Here is a 23289-nt window from a genome sequence, read left to right as displayed (position 1 = left end):
CAGTTGGGAATAAGGTATCTATCATATAATATAGTCGCACACAATACTACTTACTTATATTTGACTGCATTCAGAACCGACAACCAGAAACATTCTTTATGTGAATTTCAAGAAACTATATGCCAAGGAACGTAATTATCAAATTCCAAGCATTGTTAGTTTTATGATTTCTAGGTATGTCTAATGTTAGGTATGTCTAATTATTATTATTACATATATGTCGAAAATTTAATATAATTTTGTAACATTATCTATGAAGATACAAAAAATAATTTGTTATTCAGTTGGATTTGGAATTCAGGAACAAACAGGTCATCCTCGTTTTCGAATTTCATATCCGATTATATATCATATCATAGTGGGATGAGTCACGTACCCGGGTTCCGGGCGCAGCGACGGGCGGTCTTCGGAGGGGCCGGGGACGGGTTCGGGGTCGGGATCGGGGGCCGGGGCCGGGGCGGGGGCGGGAGCGGGGGCGAGGGCGGGGTCGAATTCGGGGTCGGAGTCGGCGTCGAAGGCGGCACGGAGCCGGGACATAGTGGAGGGCGGGGTGGGCGGGCGGAGGGGGTTGCGGGCGCGGGGCTCGTCGGGGGAGGGGTGCGGCGCCGCGGCGCCGGCTCGCATCAGGGCGGCAGGTCCACGACGGCCACGCCCGCGTACGAGCGGCCCACGGACATGTCCGCCTCGAGCTGCGTCCAGGCGTCGGTGGCGGGGTCGAACACCTCGACGGTGGCCAGGTTGGCGGCGCCGTCGTCGCCGCCCACCACGTACAGGCGGCCCTGGTGCGCGGCCACGGCGGCGTTGCGGCGCGCGGCGCGCATGGGCGGCGCCGGCGCCCACGCGGCGCAGGGCGGCGGCCGCAGCCGCTCCACCGAGCGCCGCACGGCCGGCCCGTCGTGGCCGCCCAGCGCGTACAGCGCGCCGCCCGCCGCGCCCACGCCCGCCCCCGAGCGCCGCGCGGCCAGGGCGGGCGCCGCCTCCCACGCGTCCCGCGCCGGATCGTAGCGCTCCACGGACTGCAGGCACTGCCGCGAGGCGCCGTCGTAGCCGCCCACCGCGTACACGAGCCCCTCCAGCACGGCCACGCCCACCGACGAGCGGCGCGTGCTCATGTCGGCGACGGGCCGCCACGCGCTGGCGCCCGGGTGCAGCGCCTCGGCCGAGCTGAGCCCGGCCGCGCCGTCGAACCCGCCCACCGCGTACACCACGCCGCCCACCACGGCCACGCCCAGCGTCGAGCGGCGCGCGCCCAGCGGCGGCCCCGAGCTCCACGTGTCCGTGGCCACGTCGTACACGTCCACGCTGCGCACCCGCAGCGTGCCTGCGACCACCGCCCCCGCGATCACCTCATTCGCTTTCGCTCGACGATCACCCCGTCCACTCGAGCGATCGGCGGTAATAGATCTCATCTCATTTTATTCCATAATTTATAAGTAAAAATTACAGAAATAGTATCGTCGGTAAGAGCAGTCTTTCTGACTTGATTTTATTTATTTAAACTAACGTACTTGTGATCTACTATGGGTAATAGACAACCATAGTCTGTTTTAAAATCTCAGAGTCAAATTTGACACTATCTATGTAGCCAGGTATTTGCGATTCTTAAATAGTATTGGGCACAATCGATAATTAGTCAAACGAGTGAATTAGTCAAACAAACGAATGGCATGGCAAAACGAGAATCTCTTCCTAAGTACATTTTCGGTTTGAAGGTGAAGTTGGTGCGTGTACGTGAATACTGACCGTTGAATCCTCCGACGGCGTACACCTTCCCGGGCAGCGCGGCGAGGCCGGCGCGGCAGCGGCGCGCGGGGAGCGGCGCGGCGGCGCGCCAGGCGGGCGGCGCGGCGGCGCGCGCGGCGCCCGGCGCCGGCAGCGGCAGCAGCTCCGCGCCGCGGATGGCCTTGGGCGCCTGCCCGCCCGCCACCAGCAGCGCGCGCGGCGGCCGCGGCGGGCGGCGCGGCCGGCTGCGCGCGCCGCCGCCGCCCGGCACCAGGTGGTACGAGAGCGCCTCGATGAGCAGGTCCTTGACCCGCAGCCCGGCGCCGGCCAGCGGCTCGGCGGCGGCGCGCGCCACCAGCCGCTCGCGGGCCAGCAGCGGCAGCCGCACGTGCTCCAGCAGCGCGCCCAGCGCGCCCGCCCGCCGCTGCACACACACGCGCCGTCCGTACTCCGTCGCGACGCCGCGCGACACCAAGCGACACCAAGCGACCGAAGCTCCGACGTACAATTTTGCTTTTACTTCGTCTACGCACCCGAGCGCACCTCGGCACTCGCGCGGTCGCCCGCATTATTTCGAATCTTAAACCTCATGTACGTTATCCGTAAAAAAACAGTGACCGAATTCTAGCGGACCGTAGTTATCTTTTCTACGCCGCTATCGGTCTTTCTCTTTCTTGCACGACGCGATATATCGTCTATCGCCTTCGCACTGCAACGACCCTATTTCGTGACCAAAAAATCCTAATGCGGAGTAAATCAGGACATTTTGCTCACGAAAAAGTATTCGACACAGAAGTGTAACTTCAAAAAAGACGCGCGAGAAAGTAATGTACGTACCTCTGGATCGTGCTGCATCCAGCGCACGACGCCGTCGAGGACGACCTCCTCATCAGGAACGATGATGCGGTCACTGTCGAGCAGCTGCCCCAATACTTCCGGTTCCAGCGCCAGGAACTCCTCTGTGTCCATGACCTGAAGGCCGAAAACAATAATAATAAATGTCTATTACATATCGGGTAACACAATTTAGCTGTAGTTAGTTGCTTCGTTATTATATAAATATACGAAAAGAAAGTTAAACGATTAACACAGATATTTACAATTTCGGTACAACCCGAAAACCCAACATATCAGATCGATATAAATAATTACACGCATGAATATGAGCGTTTCATTATGACGATAGCTCGCAGTCGCGACGAAAGTGCCGTACACCGAGGGCGTCGAATATCATTAAATAAAATAAGAAAACAGATGATCGCTTAGAAGTGAGGTAGAGCAGGAGAGAGCGGTGGTGGTGGTGGCGCACCTCTAGGAAGTGGTCGTGCACGTAGCGCGCGGCGGCGTGCGCGAGCTCGTCGCAGGCGTGGAGGTCTGCGAAGGCGCGGATGCCGAGCGCGTTGTCGGCCGCCAGCGCCGCCGCCAGGAACGAGCACGCCGCCGCCCGCACGCCGCCCACCTGCAGCAGCGACGCCGCCGACAGCAGCGCCTGCGGACACCGAGATACACCGATCCTAAAATCTTACTAAACTGCTTAGATCAGTACATACATGGAACAGAAACTGAATCTACAGGAATGCGAAAGCACGAATACCGTATCGTCATCATATCGGAAGTATCGGTCCTCTTCTTCTGCAAAGCTAAAAAAAAATTCACTACGATTCATGGACTGACTTCGTTAGAACTCTAGCGGATTATATTACCTGCACGTTGTCCTCCGTGATGACGAGGGTCTCCGGCATGTAGATGTAGTCCACTATGGCTTCCAGGGCCTCGGGCTCCACATTCTGAAAGCGATAAAAAAGTAAGTATCCATCATGCCCATAGTTTAGAACCAGGAGGGGTCGTCTGCGGACCTGTATGGTGACGACGGACTGCGTGCGCTCGTCGAACTGCGTGAACATGGCGTGGAAGTAGGGCGAGGCGGCGGCCAGCACGGCGCGGTGCGCGGCCACGGGCGGCGCGGCGGGGGCGGCGGGGGCGGCGGGGGCGGCGGGGGCTGCGGGGGCGGCGGGGGCGGGGTCGGGGTCGGGCGCGCGCTCGGGCCGCGCGTGCAGGAGGACGTCGGTGAGCACGGTCCCGCGCCGCAGCTGGCCGAGCGCCGCCAGCAGCGAGGCGGCGTGCGCGGGGCCCGCCTCCCCGCCGCCCGCGCCCCCGCGCCCCCGCCGCCCGCCGCCACCGCCGCGCGCTGCGACGACTCGTCCAGCGACGACTGCGACGACCACCGCGCCAGCAAGCTGCGATACCAAACGATCCACTAAACGATACTATTGTGCGATATTGTGTCGCCGGCGGGCTTTTCAATTTTACCCTTTAGTAGCTTGGTTAGCAGCCCACACTAACAATGACCCTTATGACACTAGGCTCGAATATGTTTATGGTATCACCTAATTAGATATTAAAACATGGTCAATTTCCTGCACCTGGATTCTCCGGGAACGATCTTATCTGTCTCCTACAACATAAAAACCTAAGCCTACCGTCGTTCGTCTACGTAGTTTTGCTAGAATTGACAAGTCCACTTTGGAGAAGGATTTAACTGATTTTGATTGGCCATGCATACTGTCCGCCTCTTCAATAAACGATAAAGTATTCGTTTTTAAGTCTGTACTCCAAATCTTTGTCAGACATGCTCCGGCTCACCTTGTCAGAGTTAAAAGATAGCCAGCTCTGGATAACTTTAAGAGTGCACGTGGCTTTGCGTAATCGTGCGTTTAGAATTTATGAATGGGATCATTGTGTAAAGAATTGGAGGTCATTCAAAATTGCGCGCAACCGCCGCAACTATACTGTAAGAGGTGCTAAACGCGGTCACATCCACTCGAACATTCCAAATAACTCTTTGGCCTGGAAGTTTCTTAAGTCACATGGACTCTGAAAACAGTCTGATGATACTCCTCATCTTCATCTACAAATTTCGTTAAATAACCTAAACAGGCAATTTTACACCGTTTCCATATTGAGTGATGCTCTGAAATCTACTTCTTTGGCTGAAATAACATCGTGGCCTAAATGTCCTATTTTTATTTTAAAATCCTTCTTATCTAATGCTTAATCATTCCCACCCTTGATTATGCTGATGTGTGTTCGCTTTGACTGACATGAATATAGCCCTATTAAACAAATTGAATCGTCATCTCAACAACTCTATCCGTTTAATTTTTAATCTCCGCATGTTCGATTATATTATCATTCACAGCTTAAATGGCTACCTATCCGCTATCGTAGAAATACACATATGCTACTCTCTATTCCATTCCATACCATCCAAATTCTCCTGATTATATTAAGAGTATCTAAATTTTATTTCCATGGGGACAAAACCCGTCACCGTATTCGTACAACTAGAAAATTTCTACTTGATATATAAATTTCATCTTGAGCTCAGGTTTCGTTTATTTAAGTATTATCTAGGAAATTGTAACGTTTTCTTTTCTCTCTGTTCTCTTTCATAATTTTTCTTTCTCGTCTACTTTATTTCTGTGACTGTCAGACTATTTGGTATATATTAGGTTGTTCGGAATCTAATTTCGTTTTTTCCTAACAGAGGATTGAATTGTATTTTTTGCACCCAACTTTACACTTAAACTGTTTAATTTTTATATGCTTTGAGAGTTCATATAGCAAGGCTTGTGTGTGAAACATTCTAATTAATTCTACGCAGTAGTTTTGGTTGGTGTCCTTTTAAATATGGAGAGCGATAAGCAGCATTTTCGACATATCTTACTGTTTTACTACAGAAAGGGCAAAAATGCTGTTCAAGTCAAAAATAAATTGACCGATGTGTGTGGAGAAGGTGTGTTAACAGTACGCCAGTGCCAGAACTGCTTCGCTAAATTTCGATCCGGCAGTTTTGATGTCAAAGGTGCACCACGCTCGGGAAGGCTGGTTGAAGCTGATAAAGATGCGATAAAGGCATTCATTGATGGGAACCGGCGAATAACAACACTTATAATAGTTCCCAGGCCTTTCAAGTGGTCATAAACTGTTAAATTTGATAAATGTAACCTCAATCCGATCTCACGTGTTGTTTTTCGAAGGTTCGCATCAACCAATGCCTTTATCGCGTCCTTATTACCTTCAACCGGCCTTTCCGAGCGTGGTGCACCTTTGACATCAAAATAGCAAGATTCGATACTGTTAGAAACAACCCGTCATTGGTTCACTGCAAATGGAGGTAGATGTAAAGAAATTTTACGTACACAAGTCTGACTAACAACAGAAAGTATAAATTGAATGTACATTTACGACCATACACCAAAATATAAGACCAGACAGACATGCGACACATATGTGTGTGAATGAACACAAAAAAGCATTACAATAAAAGGAACACAAAAAGAATAAAACATTTTTATTGCTACCTTCACATTATTAATCACTGATTCCGATCTGAACTCAATACTGTTGTATTGAGTTTAGATGCAAGAATATTAATAATAACTAAAATTATATTATATAATTCTATAACTATTTAGACTCGAGAGACATTTAGCTATTTTATAAATATGTCAGATTGTGTAACATGTCACCACACACCTGTACCTGCCTCGGTCCACATCACCTTCGGCAGCGCTGTTGTCCACATCCAATCTGTAACAATGTTACAAAGAACGTCAACAGTATTATGTCTTTATAATAATAATAATAATCTCAGGACAATTGACACAGCGCCATCTAGACCCTAGTTAAGCTAGCTGAAGCTTGTGTTATAGTTACTACACAACTGATATAAATACATAGATTTTTTTTCGTAAATACATACATAAAAAATACCCAGACAGATACAAACAATCACACTCATGAATACAAATGTTTGTGCCGTGCGAGGAATCGAACCCGCGACCACCGGACGTAAAGCGGTGTGCATCGGACGTAGACCGCTAGACCACCGATGTTGTCTTTAGCTCTCATTAATTGTATTGGAAACAGTAATTGATCAGTTTGTTGATTTGATTCTGAATAATATAACAATAACAACATCAATGCAGCACTGCCCTCAAGGAATATATCATACTAGCTTTTGGCCGCGGTTTCGCTCGCGTTAATTCCTTAAATCCTCTTAGTAGTGGAATTTATCAAAATCCTTACTTAGGGGATGCCTACGTCATAGTAGCTTTATGCATGCAAAGTCTCAGCCCGATCAGTTTAAATTAACAAAGTTTCATATAAACTTTCATCTCCTATCCCTTTGGGGGTAGAATTAATCAAAATCTTTTCTTAGAGGATGCCTACGTCAAAATATCTACCTGCATGCCAAATTTCAACCCAATCCGTCCAGTGGTTTGGGCTGTGCGTTGATAGATCACTATGTCAGTCACCTTTGAGTTTTATACATTTAAATAGTACTCACAGATAATGTGACAGTAAGTAGCTTTGAAATTAGTAAGTGTATTTGAATAGGTTTGTATTAAAAGAACAAACAATTATTTTTGAACTTTGTTTTATTCTATACATTAATGATTCTGCCCAATAGTACAAAGGAATATTATGTATTCTTTGTTGACTGTTGTATAACAATAATTGTGTGTGTCTTTTATTGTCACCCTCAATATAACTTTTTATCAAAAAAGTCAAATATGTAGGGTACTCAAACATAATCATTCCATGTAAGCCTCAATACAAGCATTCATATTAAAAAACATGTTTCTAAAATATAAATGTGTTTTAATCCATAATATTGGCGACGAGTGATAAATTTATAGTGATAATAAATGTACAAACATGCAAGCAATTAAATTCCACGAGTACCGACCCGGGAATGAAGATTTTAGCCACTACATAGATAGGCTAAATTATTGTTTTGTGGCAAATGGAATTTGCGACGATAATGTGAAACTTGCTAATTTCTATACAATTTGTGGCTCTGAGGTGTTTGAAACGGTGCTAGCTTTGATAATACCAAGAAAATCACATGAAGTCAGTTTTAACTATGTGGTTGATTTATTGACAAAACATTATACACCTAAATCTAATGAAATCACCATGTCCTACAAATTTTACAACCGCAACCAAAGGGAAGGCGAAAAGGCGCTCGATTACTTAACAGAATTGAGGAAAATAGCTGCACATTGTAACTTTAGTAATTTGGAACGAAATCTTCGTGATCGTTTAGTATGTGGGATGCAAGATGAGAAATTGAAATTTGAGTTACTGAAACGAGACAACTTAACATACAAGGAAGTGGTGGATTGTCTAACAGCAGCAGAAACAGCACATCGTGACGTCACAATGATGCGTGCAGTGCAGCCGACCCCAAGTACATCCAGTTCAACATTTGAACCAATGGATATTGGTGCCATACGTGACAAAAATACCACCAATAATAGATACAGATTCTGTTATCGATGTGGTGATAAACATAGTGGTACATGTCGACATGTGAACTCTAAATGCCATTTTTGTCAAAAAATTGGGCATTTAGAAAAAATTTGTACACAGAAACGTAAAAATCAGAATATCCGTTACACAACTGAGGAAGATTCGAATATTCAGAATAATGATTCACTTAACGGTATATATTGTGTGAATAATATAAATAATCTACAGAGGATACTGCCTATACAGGTTGATGTTTTATTGAATGGTTGCGAGACAAAAATGGAAATAGATTCGGGGGCATCATATTCAATAATAAATGTAAATACATTTGAAAAATTGCCTAAATACTTAAGGAATAAGTTACAACCAATGATTCTACGTTTATCAACATGGACAAATACATCACTGCACTTACTAGGACAATTAGATGTTGATGTGACATATAATAATAAGCAATGTCCATTAACAGTTATTGTTGCTAAAGGAAAAGGCCCTAATTTGTTGGGTCGGAACTGGTTTCAACCTCTAAATATTTCTATAAATAATATAAATTTAATAGAGCATGAGGGCATACAGTGTGAAGACTTACTAAATAAATATAAAAATATTTTTTCACATGGCTTAGGTACCTACAAAGGAGAGCCTGTAGCAATTCATTTAGTCCCAGGAGCTGTCCCTAAATTTATAAAGGCGAGACCAGTACCATATGCTCTGAAAGATCGCGTAGAACAAGAGATAGACAATTTGGTCAAAGACGGTGTATTGAAACCCATACCGTATTCAGAATGGGCAACTCCCGTAGTACCCATTGTAAAAAAGATGGCAGCATTAGATTGTGTGGTGATTACCGAAGCACAGTGAATCAAGCTACAGAATCGGATACATACCCGATGCCGACTGCTAATGAAATTTTTGCGCTCCTGGCAGGAGGACGATTTTTTACAACTTTGGACCTGGATCGAGCGTACACACAGGTGCCAGTTGATGAACAGACATCAAAACTACTGACATTAAATACAACCAAAGGTCTGTTTTCAGTACATAGACTAGCATTTGGTGTTAAAGCCAGCCCAGGTATTTTCCAGCGAGCAATGACAGCATTACTTGCAGATGTCCCAGGAGTTGCTGTTCTGCTCGATGACATTATTATTACTGGTCATACACTAGAGAAAATGAAAACTCGACGGAATATTGTTCTGCAACGTTTAACAAACAAGGGACTAAAGCTTAATCAAAACAAGTGTAAGTTTGCAAAGACGCAAGTTGAATTCTTGGGATTTCTAATAGATGCCGAGGGTATACACCCTGCAAAAAGTAAAATTAATGCAATAATAAACACGCCACCTCCAAGGAATGTTCAGCAACTTCAAGCATTCCTTGGATTATATAATTTTTATGAACGCTTTGTACCTCACAAAGCAACAGTTTTGGAGCCACTACATAGATTGTTGGACCAAAAGCAGGATTGGAAGTGGAGTAAAGAGGAACAACAATCTTTTAGTACCGCAAAAAGCTTACTTGCAAATGTCTGTCTTACACACTATGACACAAAGAAGAAACTGATTTTAACTTGTGATTCATCAGACTATGGGGTAGGAGCCGTTCTGGCCCATATTATGGATAATGGTGATGAGAAACCAATAGCTATGGGATCAAGAACACTACACCCACATGAAAGACGATATTCTCAATTAGATAAAGAGGCCACGGCAATTCTGTTTGGGATTAAAAAATTCGACAATTATTTGATGGGTCGTCGATTTACAATTATAACGGACCATAAACCGCTTCTGGGAATATTTGGGACTAAGAAGAAAATACCAGATATTCTTTCACCACGATTGACTCGTATATGTTTGACCTTAGCAGCACATGATTATGAAATTGAATATAAACGTGGTAAGGAAATTAGTAATGCTGATGGACTTAGCCGCTGGCCAATGCCAGTATCATCTCAAGATATTGATACTCCAGGGGAGGTTCTCTTAATAGCAGAAACACCACATGACTTGCCATTTGGTCCAAAAGACATTGAAAGAGCAACTTCTGTAGATCCAACTCTCCATAGAGTAAAATGGTTCATTTTAAAAGGGTGGCCAGCCCAAATTACAGATAAAGAGTTACATACATATTGGTTACATCGCTTGGAGTTGAGTATACAAGATGGCTGTATTTTATTGGGAAGTCGTGTGGTATTACCAAATAAACTTAGAGAGGACATATTAAAACTATTACACCAAACTCATAATGGTATAGTACATACTAAAGCTCTGGCTAGGAGTTATGTATGGTGGCCACAAATGGACAGAGATATAGAGAAGATGATCAGCAACTGCCATTCCTGTTTAGAAAATAGAAATATGCCAACAAGATCATCACATGAATGGATTATGCCTGCTAGACCATGGTCCCGTATTCATGTTGATTTTGCAGGACCTTTTCAAAATAAAATATTTTTGATAGTAGTAGACTCATATTCGAAATGGCCTGAGGTTCACATTGTAAATTCTATGGCATCTAGCATTGTTATCAAACATTTACGATATATCTTTGCGCAACACGGGCTTTGTGAAACATTGGTATCAGATAATGGCACATCTTTCGTGTCAAAGGATTTTGAGGACTTTTTAGTGGATAACAAAATAAAACACATTAGGACAGCGCCATATCATCCCGCCACCAACGGGCAGGCCGAGAGAATGGTTCAAACTTTAAAAAATAAACTAAAAAAGATGACAGATGTACCTTGGGAAGTAAAATTACCAAGAATTTTGCTGACATTGCGTAGTACGCCTTGCACATCAACTAAGAGAAGTCCAGCCGAATTATTGATGAATAGACAGCTGCGGACTTTATTAGACACTGTTCACCCAAATATCAATCATTACAGAAAGACAGAAAATCAGATTATAGATAATGCAAATAGGAAGAATCGTGAAACTCAAGTTGGAAAGAAAGTAATGTACAGGAACTATGCTGAAGGTGAAAAGTGGAAATCTGGAACAATAATAGGGAAGGAGGGTCCTTCTAGCTATAGAATAGAAACAGAAAATGGAGAGTGTATGCATAGACACATAGATCAATTGGTAACACTTAAGGACACAGAGACAGAAGAGTTAAGAACACAGGGGACAGAAAGTGAAATACAAGAACAGGAAGCAGAAGTAGAGCAGGAATTGACAAATGAAAACTTAGGTGAAGATCAGACATGGGAAACAGTGCAGGAGCAAGATATAATTGAGATACCCAGTTGTGACCAATGGGCGGACATGCTGGGAATACCATCAACATCAAATGTGGGAAAGATTAGAAACAAACCCAAAGGACATTCTAAACTCCCTTATGATAGATTGTAAATAGATACATACATTGTTGATTTTTTTCAAGAGTTGTTAATATTAGTGTTAAGCTTGAGGGAAAGGTATGTTGTATAACAATAATTGTGTGTGTCTTTTATTGTCACCCTCAATATAACTTTTTATCAAAAAAGTCAAATATGTAGGGTACTCAAACATAATGATTCCATGTAAGCCTCAATACAAGCATTCATATTAAAAAACATGTTTCTAAAATATGTGTTTTAATCCATAATATTGACAATGTATCACTAATGTTGCGGGTGTATTATATGATGTTGTTGGTTGAGATGATGTATATTAAAGATGATAATAGACTGACATTATGTAGATAAAAATATTGATCCTATATACTAAACGATAATGGAGGATGTAAGGTGGGGTGACACAGTTTAGACACGGCCGTGCTTAGTACACAATATTGGATTTGTCTTACTAGACATAATTAATTACAATTATTATTTTGATTTATGTAACTGTGTCCCATTACTAATAATACTAAAACATAACATTATTTTTCAATTATTCATACCAAATGAATATCTTTTAAATTAAGTAGGTATTGGCTTGAATTCAATAACATAAATATAAATATTGCAAAGATAAAATTTATTTCATTTGCTAATTATAAAACAATATCTTTACTGCAGCAGTTATTATTAAATCACAGATAACTAGAGAAATATCTGCAGTAAATTATTTATTAATTGCAGTTTTGAGTGTTGCATCAATCATAAACCCATATAAAAACATTGACATGTTAATCGCCATGTCATATGTGTCTGATGCTAAGAAGTTCTACATGAGTCATGTGAGACATATATGTCTGACGTATGTGATATGGTAGAAGGTGCTGTGTTCAAAACAACAGGTTAATGCTTGTTGTATCTTGTTTGGATGCGTCAGACAGATAAGACTGACATGGCTTGTTGAGAATAAAAAAAAGTTTTAATATAGGCTCATATATGTCACATAAAAATTAGAGTTTTCACAGGAATTTTGGTAAAAATAAATTTTTCTGTGATACATTAACACATTTCCTTGATATATTTTTAACTACATTATCTAATAAAGTTACCAGGGCCCATGTGAAAATATTTCTGATATTGTTGTGGCAATTAACATGTTAAATCAAATAAACATGATAATTGGGCAGTAATTCAAATATTTTAGCTGTACACTAAACTCCAGACACTCACTACCAAGCGGTGCACCTGCCTGCAGTAATGGTTTACGCTGGCTGGGCACCAATGGAGGATGACAAGATAATTATTTACATTATTAACCAGGTCTTAAAACTAATAATTTTAAGGCAAATATAGGTATTTACCAGTCAGCTCGTGACCATGGCTAGTGCAACCTAGTTGAAACGTTGAGAGAAGTAAATACCTAAATCATTTGTGTTAAGACCCAGTTAATAATATAAACAATGTATTTTAAACACGAAAGTTTAAAAATAAAGATAATAAGATGAGCATGAAGACAGGTCAGTTAGCCCATCATAACATGACATTCACCAGAAATCTTCACCACAAGTTATTATCACCATCACCCATATATCCCACCTCACACCAACTTCTGGACGTGATACAAAAATAATATAACTTTTTTTTGTTTAAACAAAGTCAAAACCAATTAAATGATTAATCGTTTTAGAGTTCTTCTTAAAAATTTAATCGAAACCTAACCATGGATCTTTTAAAATAGTTAGGTATAGGCCTCGCACTGACTTAATCTAGTACTTACTGGGATTAACAAAGGTAAACAGTACAATGTAATGATGTACTCACGGTGAACGTTCTTGGTCAGGGTCCCCGTTGCCCTCCATAATAAGGCTTAATTTCACCAGCTTACAGACAGAATCCACCAGCACTCCTCACCAGTCTTCTTCTTGACACAGAGCGTCCGTAGACATCAGCAGATCGCTTCACATAAATTTATTATCTATACTCCCAGAGGATTCACAATAACACGCACACATTACAGTCATTCACTTTTCTTGGATATGAAATAATCAAGATATCTTAAAGAAGATTTTTCCTATAAATTATTACTATATCTTAATATTAATATTTACAAAAAACAAGGGTGTTCGTAGAACTTTAGATGACTGTATGACAGATGGAGGATATTGAGTTAGACTAATGTCAGACTTCAAGTTTACTCGTTATAGTGCCATCTACGTGTATGTTGTGACAGTTTGTAAACGTGTGCTTGCGGGGATATTAAACGATAATAAGCTAGTTCAGTATTTTTCGTACAGATGGCACTAAACAAGTATCTTATTTTATGTATAATCTGGTCGAGGCTCTACCAAATTGTATAAAGATTTGTTTTTTTACAGGCTTATTTACCTGTAAAAAACACAAATCTTTACGCTTGCTTATGAAATTTTAATTGTGTTTGCTCATGAAAAATTAATATTTCTCATAGAAATTAGATTTTGTGATAGAAAGATACAAATTATTAAATCTTTCAAGGATATTTTCCTGCGCTGATAGTTTACGCTGGCGGGGCGCCATTTCCTGAAAACCTAGACTTTTTTAGTTATCTCAGTTGAATGAAACAGAGTTCGTATGGGGTGTAATTAATTAAAATTACATTTAGATTTATAATAAACAAGCTACCCGCGCCGGCTTCGCACGGGTGTATATGAACTATACATAATAACATTTCTCTTGAATCACTATCTTTTGCTAAAAACTTCATTTTAATCTGTTGTGTAGTTCTAAACGAACAGATAGTGGAATGGACTTTATTTATACTATGTAAAGATAACGTAAGAGCATTAGAAAATTACCAACAAGGGTTTTGTGAACACAATCAGATAAATTATCAATTAAATTGTAGTATATGATAACCGCATTTTTTGTATCAAATAATAATTTCAAGGCTGTTGAGATAAAAGGAGTAATTACGTATATTTAATCTTCTACATTTTTAAATTTATATCTTGTAAAGTTAAAAAAAAATTCCATTGCTTTTTTTATTGTTTCATGAAGATTAGGTTTATGAAACAGTAAAAAAAGCAATGAAATGGGATTTCCAATAGAAAGTATATTAGTTGAAAATAGAAACAATTGTAAAATTGCAGCTAAGCACTATATTCCTTCCATCTGAGTTATAACCTCTGCATATCTTTTGATTTTATATAAAGGATACATTACATCAAGTGCAATTTGGCGGACTGTGAAATTATTAATGTAAGGAACACTTTAAACACTTTTTCGATGTTGTATATATATTTTTAAGTTATATATAAGTATTTAGATAAATTATCGAATGTTAAAATTAAAATTTATGCATGTTCCCTATTGAAAATATATCGGGATGAAAGCGCAGCGGCGTCTCGGCGCTTGTAGTGAGTTGAAGGGTGGGCGCAGGGTGCAGGCTGCAGGGTGCAGGGTGCGGGCCACTGCGGGGCGCGGGCCGGGGCCGGGGGGGCGGGGGCCGGCGCTGTGCGAAGTGCATCGATCGGGAACAGCTGTGCGCACCGCCGGCCGCCGGTGTTTACTTCCCTTGAAGTCTTCAAATTAAAAACATTCAACGGTATCCGATTGCAAATATTTCGCAATTCCGTGTACCTACCTGTGTAGAAGTTTATTTAGAAACGACCTAAATTAATTACAGAATCGTAAGTACAACAAAAGCATAAAGGATGTGAATGCGATAGGTGATAAAGGGTTGTAGAGTGAACGGGACGGCTGTACCGGTGTGCAAGGGTGAGGACCAGCTGAGCGTGGCGCAGGGTGCGGGTTGCGGTGTGAGGGGTGTGGTGCGCGCGCCGCGGCCGTGGCCGTGGCTGCAGGCTCCAGCTGATTTTGACTGTTGCCAAGGGGTGCCTCGAACAAGAGTCTACCGTACTTACATACCTATTGCAGCCACTTACACTCCTATAACGCTAACAATCCCTTACATCTGTATATACGAGAGGATACGTAGACAACTATAACATGTGAGAGCGTTGTGTCCTGGACTCCTGGTCATTAACTACGCGACTTTAACCGATAGTTCGAATCTGAATAACACATAAAAATATATGTATTATCACGTATTCTATATATATTTCTAAACGACTCTCCGGTGACGGAAACATCGCAAACCCGCCAAAATAAATTAGAAACACTTCTGCTAAACTGAAACTGTTGATTAATTTTATTCAGCAGACTTACAATAAAAAATGAACAGACTTGATCAAATATGAATAAGAAAAAATGTGCCTGCTTTAGCAGATGAACTACTTCTCGATTCTTCGATACAAATCTTCGTATAGTAATCCGTTTCAGGGAATGTAGTCAGAGAGACTGCGGTAGGGTCGTTACCTGCTACTTTACATTCAATTTATTATGTTATCTGTGATTCAAATATACTCAGCGAAACGTATGCATGTCTCCTATTACATTTAGCGCAGTACTGACAAAGCAAAGTGCGGACCTACATTACTATGTTTGTTTATTGTTATGCGTCTGAATGTATGTATTTATGTACCTATATAAACCAATCAGGAGGGGGAAAGGGGACAGTTAGTAATGTGGATTGATGATCTTATTGCTAGCAATGTACCATGTCAGGTTGACGTCCACGCAGTTCTCCCTGGAAATTCTTGGTGAATATGTCACGATGGACTAACTGACCTGACCTCATGCTCATCTTATCATCCTCCACTGGTACCCGGCCAGCGTAAACCATTATAACAGGCGGGTGCAATTTTTGTCTGTCTGTCTGTGTGTTTCGGCTAATCTCTGAAGTGGCAGAACCGATTTTGACGGGAACTTTATTGGCAGGTACCTGATGTAATTAGGAGTAACTTGGCTACTTTTATTTGTAGGAAAATTCTCTATTTAACTTGTCTGGTCTAGTCTTCCCTAAAAAACCCTGTCACCAGTTCGTGAGAGGTTGTCACGGCACATGTTTACCGGAGACCTATTGATGCTCCAAGTCAGTGCTTTAAATTGTTAGACCACTCCTACGTTATGAACTGGGCCTGTTGGCCTGTTATCAATCAAAATACTTATCTACTTTCTTTTTGTTCTCATACAAACAGCGCTGAGTGTCAGCTCATCATTACACCGGTTTCTATCAAAAATGCCTACAGAGGTGCTCTATTTTTTGTCTATAGAAAAAACATAACATAAAGCGACCTCCGGCCGGATCGGAAATGAAACTTCCTCCCGGAGGAAGTGCCGTGGAACTCTATAGTTGGGTGCTTTTTGTAGACCTCTTCGATTCAAGAAATTAATGTTACATGTACACAGCGCGCAGTATTAATGAAACTAATGGGAAAAACATCGTGTCTTAGGGAATTAGATAATAGAACTGAGTCGATTGCGAAGTGTGGAGTGCGTAGCAGTTTCTATGTTGACTGGCATGCCTAATCCTTGTTAATGTGTATTTAGTTAGAACCTCGTTTATTTAAAAAACAACACGCACGTTTCTTTCTTGTTATACTTGTGATGAGTCTACGTTCTAAATGATCGATATAACCAAAAAATGTGACTGTTCAAAAATGCTTATATTAAGTTTATTTGGGTAAAGATTATTTCTATTTTTATTATTATTGATGCGAGTCTTATAAAGTTGTTGCTAGGATTATTCAGCTGAAATGTCGACGAGATAAAGTGTTTCACTTTACACTATATTAGCTAATAAACTATTAACATCATAAAATACTAATATGTAGTGCAGTTAGAAACAATCGGATATTTTTTAATTCACTATTTCTAAAAACAAGAATAATTAACTTATTAATTAACACGACTAGATATTAAAGTATTTATAGATTTTATTTCCAATTTGTGTCAATAAATGATGTACATATATTTATAAATTAATAATTATGTAATTTATTCATTACAATAATATAAAATAAAATAACATTAACTTTAAATTAGATTATTAACAACAATGCAAAACAAGACATACTAAAATTAAATGGAGACTGTAGTATGGGTACTAACTGACAGAAATACATAAACACACTTTATTTGTAAATAAATAATACACAAAAAAACATAATAAAGAATACAATGAATGTTTTACTCGTGCGAAGCATCGAACTCTCGACCTTTAGATGCAACGTGTTACACCGCTCGACAACTCGAGTCAAGTAAGTTTGCAGTTGATATCTACTACGTGCAGTGGTAAACATAAAAAACAGGATGTATGTAGGACAATAGACTTTCATTTGTCACAGACAGACGACTACCATGTGTCGACTGTCTGTATACAATATATAGTTACGAACTAAATAGCTTTTACTCTATATGTGTAATGCTCGGGTTTAGATTTGTTTTTATTATATGTAGATATATTTAGATTCCTTAGTATATGAGTAATCAGTAGTTAAGTTGTTTGTTGTAGTGTAGCCGTTCAGTTGTAATGCCGTAATGTTAATAAACAAATTAAGTAGGTATTTATTTGTCTTTGTACTCTGATATTTATAACGAAGTACGCGATACTTGTGTACCGGTGGAGCGTGGCGTAATATTTCCTCGAGTGGGTAATTGTTGGCGGGTGAGGAGCGCGGGCTCGGCGCGGCCGGTGTGCGGCGTGCGGGCGGCGTGCGGTGTTCGGGCGGCGTGCGGTGCGGGTGCGGGGGCCCCGCGGGCGGCGGCCACGCTCAGTCAGCCGCGCGAGCCGCCGCCGCTCCACACCGCCCGCACCGAGCCCGCGCGCCATGGAGCACTTCATAGAGACCGTGCGCAAGTACCCGTGCCTGTGGAACACCACCGCCATCGAGTACCGCGACCAGGAGCTCAAGGACGCCGCCTGGGCCGAGGTCATGAAGGAGACGGACCTCTCGTCTGGTGAGTAGCAGTCGCCTGTAGCCGTTGGCCGGGAGCCTGGAGCCGGTCGCCGGCGGTGCTGAGGTTCGAGTCGCCGGCCGCCATTGCGCGTCGCGCGTCGCCTCACACACGTCTCGCGTCCGTCCCTCCCCCCGCTGGCCCCCTGTCCCCTCCCCCCCTCCCCCTCACCACCCGCCGCACCCCGTCCGCCCGCGGAGCTCGCTCCACGCACCGCATTCACAATATAATGTTGTGTCGGACTATAGTTACGATGCCCACATTTCACATTGTGGCATATGCAACTTGTTTCTTTTAATTCAGAAATAGAAATAAACTTCATTCAAATTAACTTAATAATAATAAGTACTTTTGAATAGTCATATTTTTTTATTCTGTCACTTAGTTTAATTAAATATACGATTACATTCATTTTATCCGCTGCCGGGTATGAATGAATATTTTATATTTCAATCTGGTTTTAAAAAAAAACATATTCCATTTTCTTCTTGGCCTTTCGGCGGCCTTAACTAGTTCCCTATAGGGTTGTATTGTAACTGACGTATCATAATATTCTAATAACTATTAACTTTTGTCTAACTAAGTAACAATAATAATAATTCACACAGCGCCATCTAGACCCAAGTTACGCTAGCTAAAGCTTGTGTTATTGGTACTAGATAACTGATACAAGTACATAGATATTTTTATTTTCGTAAATACATACATATTATACAAAGAAAACACCCAGATTAATACAAGCAATAATGAATACAAATGTTTGTGCCGTGCGAGGAATCGAACCAGCGACCATCGGAAGTAAGACGGTGGCTAAACAGCTAGACCACCGAGGCTATCGTATATATGAGTACGTTTCATATATGGATGATGTCAAACAAGCACCGGTCGGTGGGTAGGTGTGCCGCGCCGCGTGGCCGCCTGCCGCCTGCCGCCTGCAACAGTAGGGGTGCTACTCGCGTGATGACTACCCTTGTCATATCTCACCCTTCATTACAAAGTGCCTCCAGCTATCAAATATAGAATATTATTGTAACTATAAAGGCCATTAAATGTGTAAATGATGCAACTACTAGCTGTGGGGTGGGAGGGGGGGGGTTGTTAGTAACGAGGACTCATGACCTATTACTAGTAATGTACCACGTCAGGTTGACCTCCACGCGGTTCCCCCTGGAAACCATCGTGATAAATTCCTGGTGAATTTATCACGATGGGCTAACTGACCTGACCTCATGCTCATCTTATCACCCTCCACTGGTGCCCCGCCAGCGTGAACCGTTAGCGCAGGCGGGTGCACCATTCCATTATCATCCATAAAAAAAAACTACTAGCTGTGCTCGTGATTTCAAACGCATGAAATTATATATACTATATGTTATGTAAGTAGATGTATAATCTATATCTTCTTGTATATACAATTTTTTTTTGTGCATGATAATGGAATGGTGCACCCGCCTGCGCTAACGGTTTACGCTGGCAGGGCACCAGTGGAGGATGATAAGATGAGAATGAGGTCAGGTCAGTTAGCCCATCGTGACAAATTCACCAGGAATTTAACACGATGGTTTCCAGGGGGAACCGCGTGGAGGTCGACCTGACTACTAACAATACCCTTCCCCCCTGTATATACAATTCTCGTGTCACAATGTTAGTTACCATACTCCTCTGAAACGGCTTGACCGATTTTTATGAAATTTTATATGCATATCAGTAGGTATGAGAATCGGCTACTATCTATTTTTCATACCCCTAAGTAATAAGGGTTGTCCTCCGCTAACATTATTTTTTTATATCTATTTAATTATTATATCATTAAAAAATACATTCAACCCTAAATTTTCACCCTTCTATCATCAACCCCTATTTTTTATAGCGTTATTAATTTATATGGCAACACAATGGTTGCCGAAACAGCTAGTTATTGTATGGTTTTATTAAAATCCGTTCAGTAGTTTTTGCGTGAAACAGTCACAAACATCCATCCATAGGTACTCACAAACTTCCGCGTTTACAATACACAATATTATTTATTTATATTAATAATTGCTAGTATGTAGGTCTATTTCGGGATAAACCGCTTGCTTACAATGTACGGATACACTGTGGTTTGTATTAATTTGCAAATAAATTTAATTAATACATAATTACAATTAAATATCTATATATATATATATATATATAACTTAAAGGTGACTGACATAGTGATCTATCAACGCACAGCCCAAACCACTGGACGGATCGGGCTGAAATTTGGCATGCAGGTAGATGTTATGACGTAGGCATCCGCTAAGAAAGTATTTTGATAAATTCTACCCCCAAGGAGATAAAATAGGGGATGAAAGTTTGTATGAAACTTTGTCAATTTTAAACCGATCGGGCTGAGACTTTGCATGCATAAAGCTACTATGACGTAGGTATCTCCTAAGAAAGAATTTTGATAAATTCCACCCCTAAGGGGATAAATTAACGCGAGCGAAGCCGCGGGCAAAAGCTAGTATAATATGTTATTACAAATTTGCAATTTAATTAAATAATTAATTATGTCTAAAATGTAGATACAAAGAAACATGCAGGTTCTAGAGTTGAATATAGTGTTGGACTTTTTACTCTCATACATGTTCTCGGCGGTTTCGGTCCGGTACTGCCAATGGTCGCGGGTTCGCTTCCTCACGTGCTACAAACATTAGTGTTCAAGGATATGAATGTTTGTCTGTCTGGGTGTTTACTATGATTGAATTATTGATTAGTAGCCTAACACAGTAAACAGTTACTTGCAATATTACATAGCACAATCGTAATGCATCTAATTCCGGAATGCAGAACTTTACAGATTAAATAAATATAATAATTTTAAAAAACTAATAATTATGTATCATAAATATAATATAAATATTAATCCACACATACATTCATAAAAAATGTATATAATGAATGAATATTCATTTATTATGTTATTTGTTTTTAATGTAAATTTAATTTAGGAAATATTTGGTCTTTATTCGAGTTTGTCAACGAGTTTCACTAGTAGTGTTACTGTCGTGCTGTAACAGTTATTTTACGATCTTTAACTACTTAACTGTCTTTAACTGAAAACTTATAAATCAGTTTTTATGTTGTTTTGTTGTGTAGTGTGTATTTTTAATAATATACATTACTTTCCCGCCTCCGCTTACTACGTCTGAAGATATTATAGTAATATAACAGGGAATATTATGAGTGATTTTATTGATGTGAATATATGAGTGACTATATGATTTTATGAGTGTTTATGACACAAACACGCCTCTCGTGTTAGTACTGTAATTTATTTTATACTGCCCACCTTCATGAAAGAGGACTACTGGCCGAAAGGTGTGGTGTATCGGCGCTACCGTGGCAGATTACTGTCTTCAGTGCCGTGATCACACAGACAATATTATTGTATTAGTTTTTAAATATTATATTATATGTATGTTAGTCTATAAGGTATTTATAATATGGGCCTAGTTGCCTGAAATAAATGAATAAATAAATAAAAAAATATATATATTAACATTTCTATCCGTGAGAACCTATAAGTGGCCGTTCTCATTTAATTATGTTTACAACTATGTTTGTAAATAGCCTTGGTTTTCCGAAAAATAAAATAAAAATGAAATATGAAATTAATAATGATTTAATTTACGTTTTACAGTGAAAGAAGTAAAACTGAAATGGAAGAAACTACGCGACAGTTACCGCGACGCGCTCAAGAGACAGAGCGAGATGCTGGCCAAGGATCCCAGTAATCCGACGAAGAAGAACTACCCCTGGAAGTATATGGGGCTGATGCAGTTCCTGCAGCCGTACATGAGCAACCGCAAGAAGCCCGTTGAGTCGTCGGGGTTCCAGGCGCCGCCCGCGCCCGACAACGGCCACGCGCAGAACGGCGTGGACGGGCACTCCAGCGACGAGTCGGAGTCCGAGGCGGAGTCCTCGCCCAAGAGGAAGAACTGCGAGCAGCTCACGGTCATCGACCGGAAGCTCGACTACCTGTGCAAGGCGCAGAGCAAGCGACAGTTCACGGAGGCGCAGTACCAGGAGAGGAAGCGGGAGGCGCCGGCGGTGACCGTGGACCCGCTCGACATCTTCTTCAACAGCATGTGCCAGTCGACGAAGAGGTTTCCGTTCCCGACGCAGATCAAGATAAAGAAGACGCTGTTCAACGCGGTGATAGAGGCGGAGGAGGCGCTGGTGGCGGAGCAGCAGAGCTACGCGAGCCTGTGGGCGCAGGGCGCGGGCAGCTCCTCCAGCAGCGAGGCCGGGGAGCCCGCCGACGACGACCGCCCCCGCCCGTCCTGAGCCCGCCGCCGCGCCGCCGCCCTCCACCCGTGGCTGCGCCAGCTGTACGCCACCTACGCGCACTACGCCGCCCTCGCGGCCGCCTCCCCCGCGCCGCACTGACCGACCACAATTACACTGATGCGCTCGCTACGTCTCTGTCCACTTGTGACGTGTACTGCTCTTGTAAACTTGCATGTTTAATATACATTATTTATATTATTAACCGGGTCTTAACACGAATAATTTTATGGCAAATATAGGTATTTACCTCTCTCAACGTTTCGACTAGGTTGCACTAGCCGCGGTCACGAGCTGACTGGAGTAACAGCGATGTCAATGTAGATAGGTGACAGCAGTTTTTTCATCTACAGTCACTAGATTGTTCAACTTATCGACTGTTGATGCTACTGATCTTTGATTGAATTTATTTATGACTGCAAACGTCTAGAGAGGTAAATACCTTTATTTGCCATAAAATTATTCGTTTTAAGACCCGGTTAATAATTTAGATAGTGAACTCTATTTGACTACCTGGAGTAGTCCGACCACCAAAAACACTTTCTAGTCCTAAAAATTAATAAAATTAACGTCTTGACAAGTATTGTAATCGTGACTTAAAAATTGGTGGTAGATGTACCTACAAGTCTGAGTGCTGCTCTCTCTGGTCACTCTCTAGTATTTCTCTTACCAATGTGTAACAAGTATTATTCCCGAAACGTGTGACGCGTGCATGAATGTCACCATATGATTACGTAAGAGCTGTGAATGTTATTATTTTGACTCCTTTG

The 23289-nt window shown here is 41.8% G+C and overlaps 2 protein-coding genes across 2 annotated transcripts; one reads left to right on the top strand and one right to left on the bottom strand.

Annotated features, from left to right (window-relative positions):
- Positions 1-603: 603 nt before the first annotated feature.
- LOC131841478 (kelch-like protein 3) lies at positions 604-13540 on the bottom strand. The gene is given in 9 exon segments (XM_059189798.1): positions 604-1321; positions 1744-2146; positions 2560-2694; positions 3032-3211; positions 3426-3509; positions 3579-3887; positions 3890-3959; positions 6262-6315; positions 13190-13540. Coding segments are annotated over 9 exon segments (1971 nt in total). The 5' UTR covers positions 13228-13540; the 3' UTR covers positions 604-623.
- Positions 13541-18041: 4501 nt separating this feature from the next.
- On the top strand, positions 18042-22915 carry LOC131841479 (uncharacterized). The gene is made up of 2 exons (XM_059189799.1): positions 18042-18205; positions 21873-22915. The coding sequence occupies exons 1-2, from the start codon at positions 18076-18078 to the stop codon at positions 22517-22519; spliced, it is 777 nt and encodes a 258-aa protein (XP_059045782.1). The 5' UTR covers positions 18042-18075; the 3' UTR covers positions 22520-22915.
- The last annotated feature ends 374 nt before the right edge of the window (positions 22916-23289 follow it).

This window comes from Achroia grisella, unplaced genomic scaffold (assembly GCF_030625045.1).
Source record: "Achroia grisella isolate CSIRO2021 unplaced genomic scaffold, CSIRO_AGI_Agris_v1 utg17285, whole genome shotgun sequence".
NCBI classification, from domain to species: Eukaryota; Metazoa; Arthropoda; class Insecta; order Lepidoptera; family Pyralidae; genus Achroia; species Achroia grisella.
The sequence above is the reverse complement of the archived record's forward strand: the minus strand, read 5'-3'. Positions and strand labels throughout refer to the sequence as shown.

Excerpts from the sequence above, each read along its gene's own strand:
- LOC131841479 (XM_059189799.1), top strand. The coding sequence starts at position 18,076 with ATGGAGCACTTCATAGAGACCGTGCGCAAGTACCCGTGCCTGTGGAAC. Across the intron at positions 18,206-21,872 it reads GGAGACGGACCTCTCGTCTG|TGAAAGAAGTAAAACTGAAA; the intron begins GTGAGTAGCAGT and ends TACGTTTTACAG.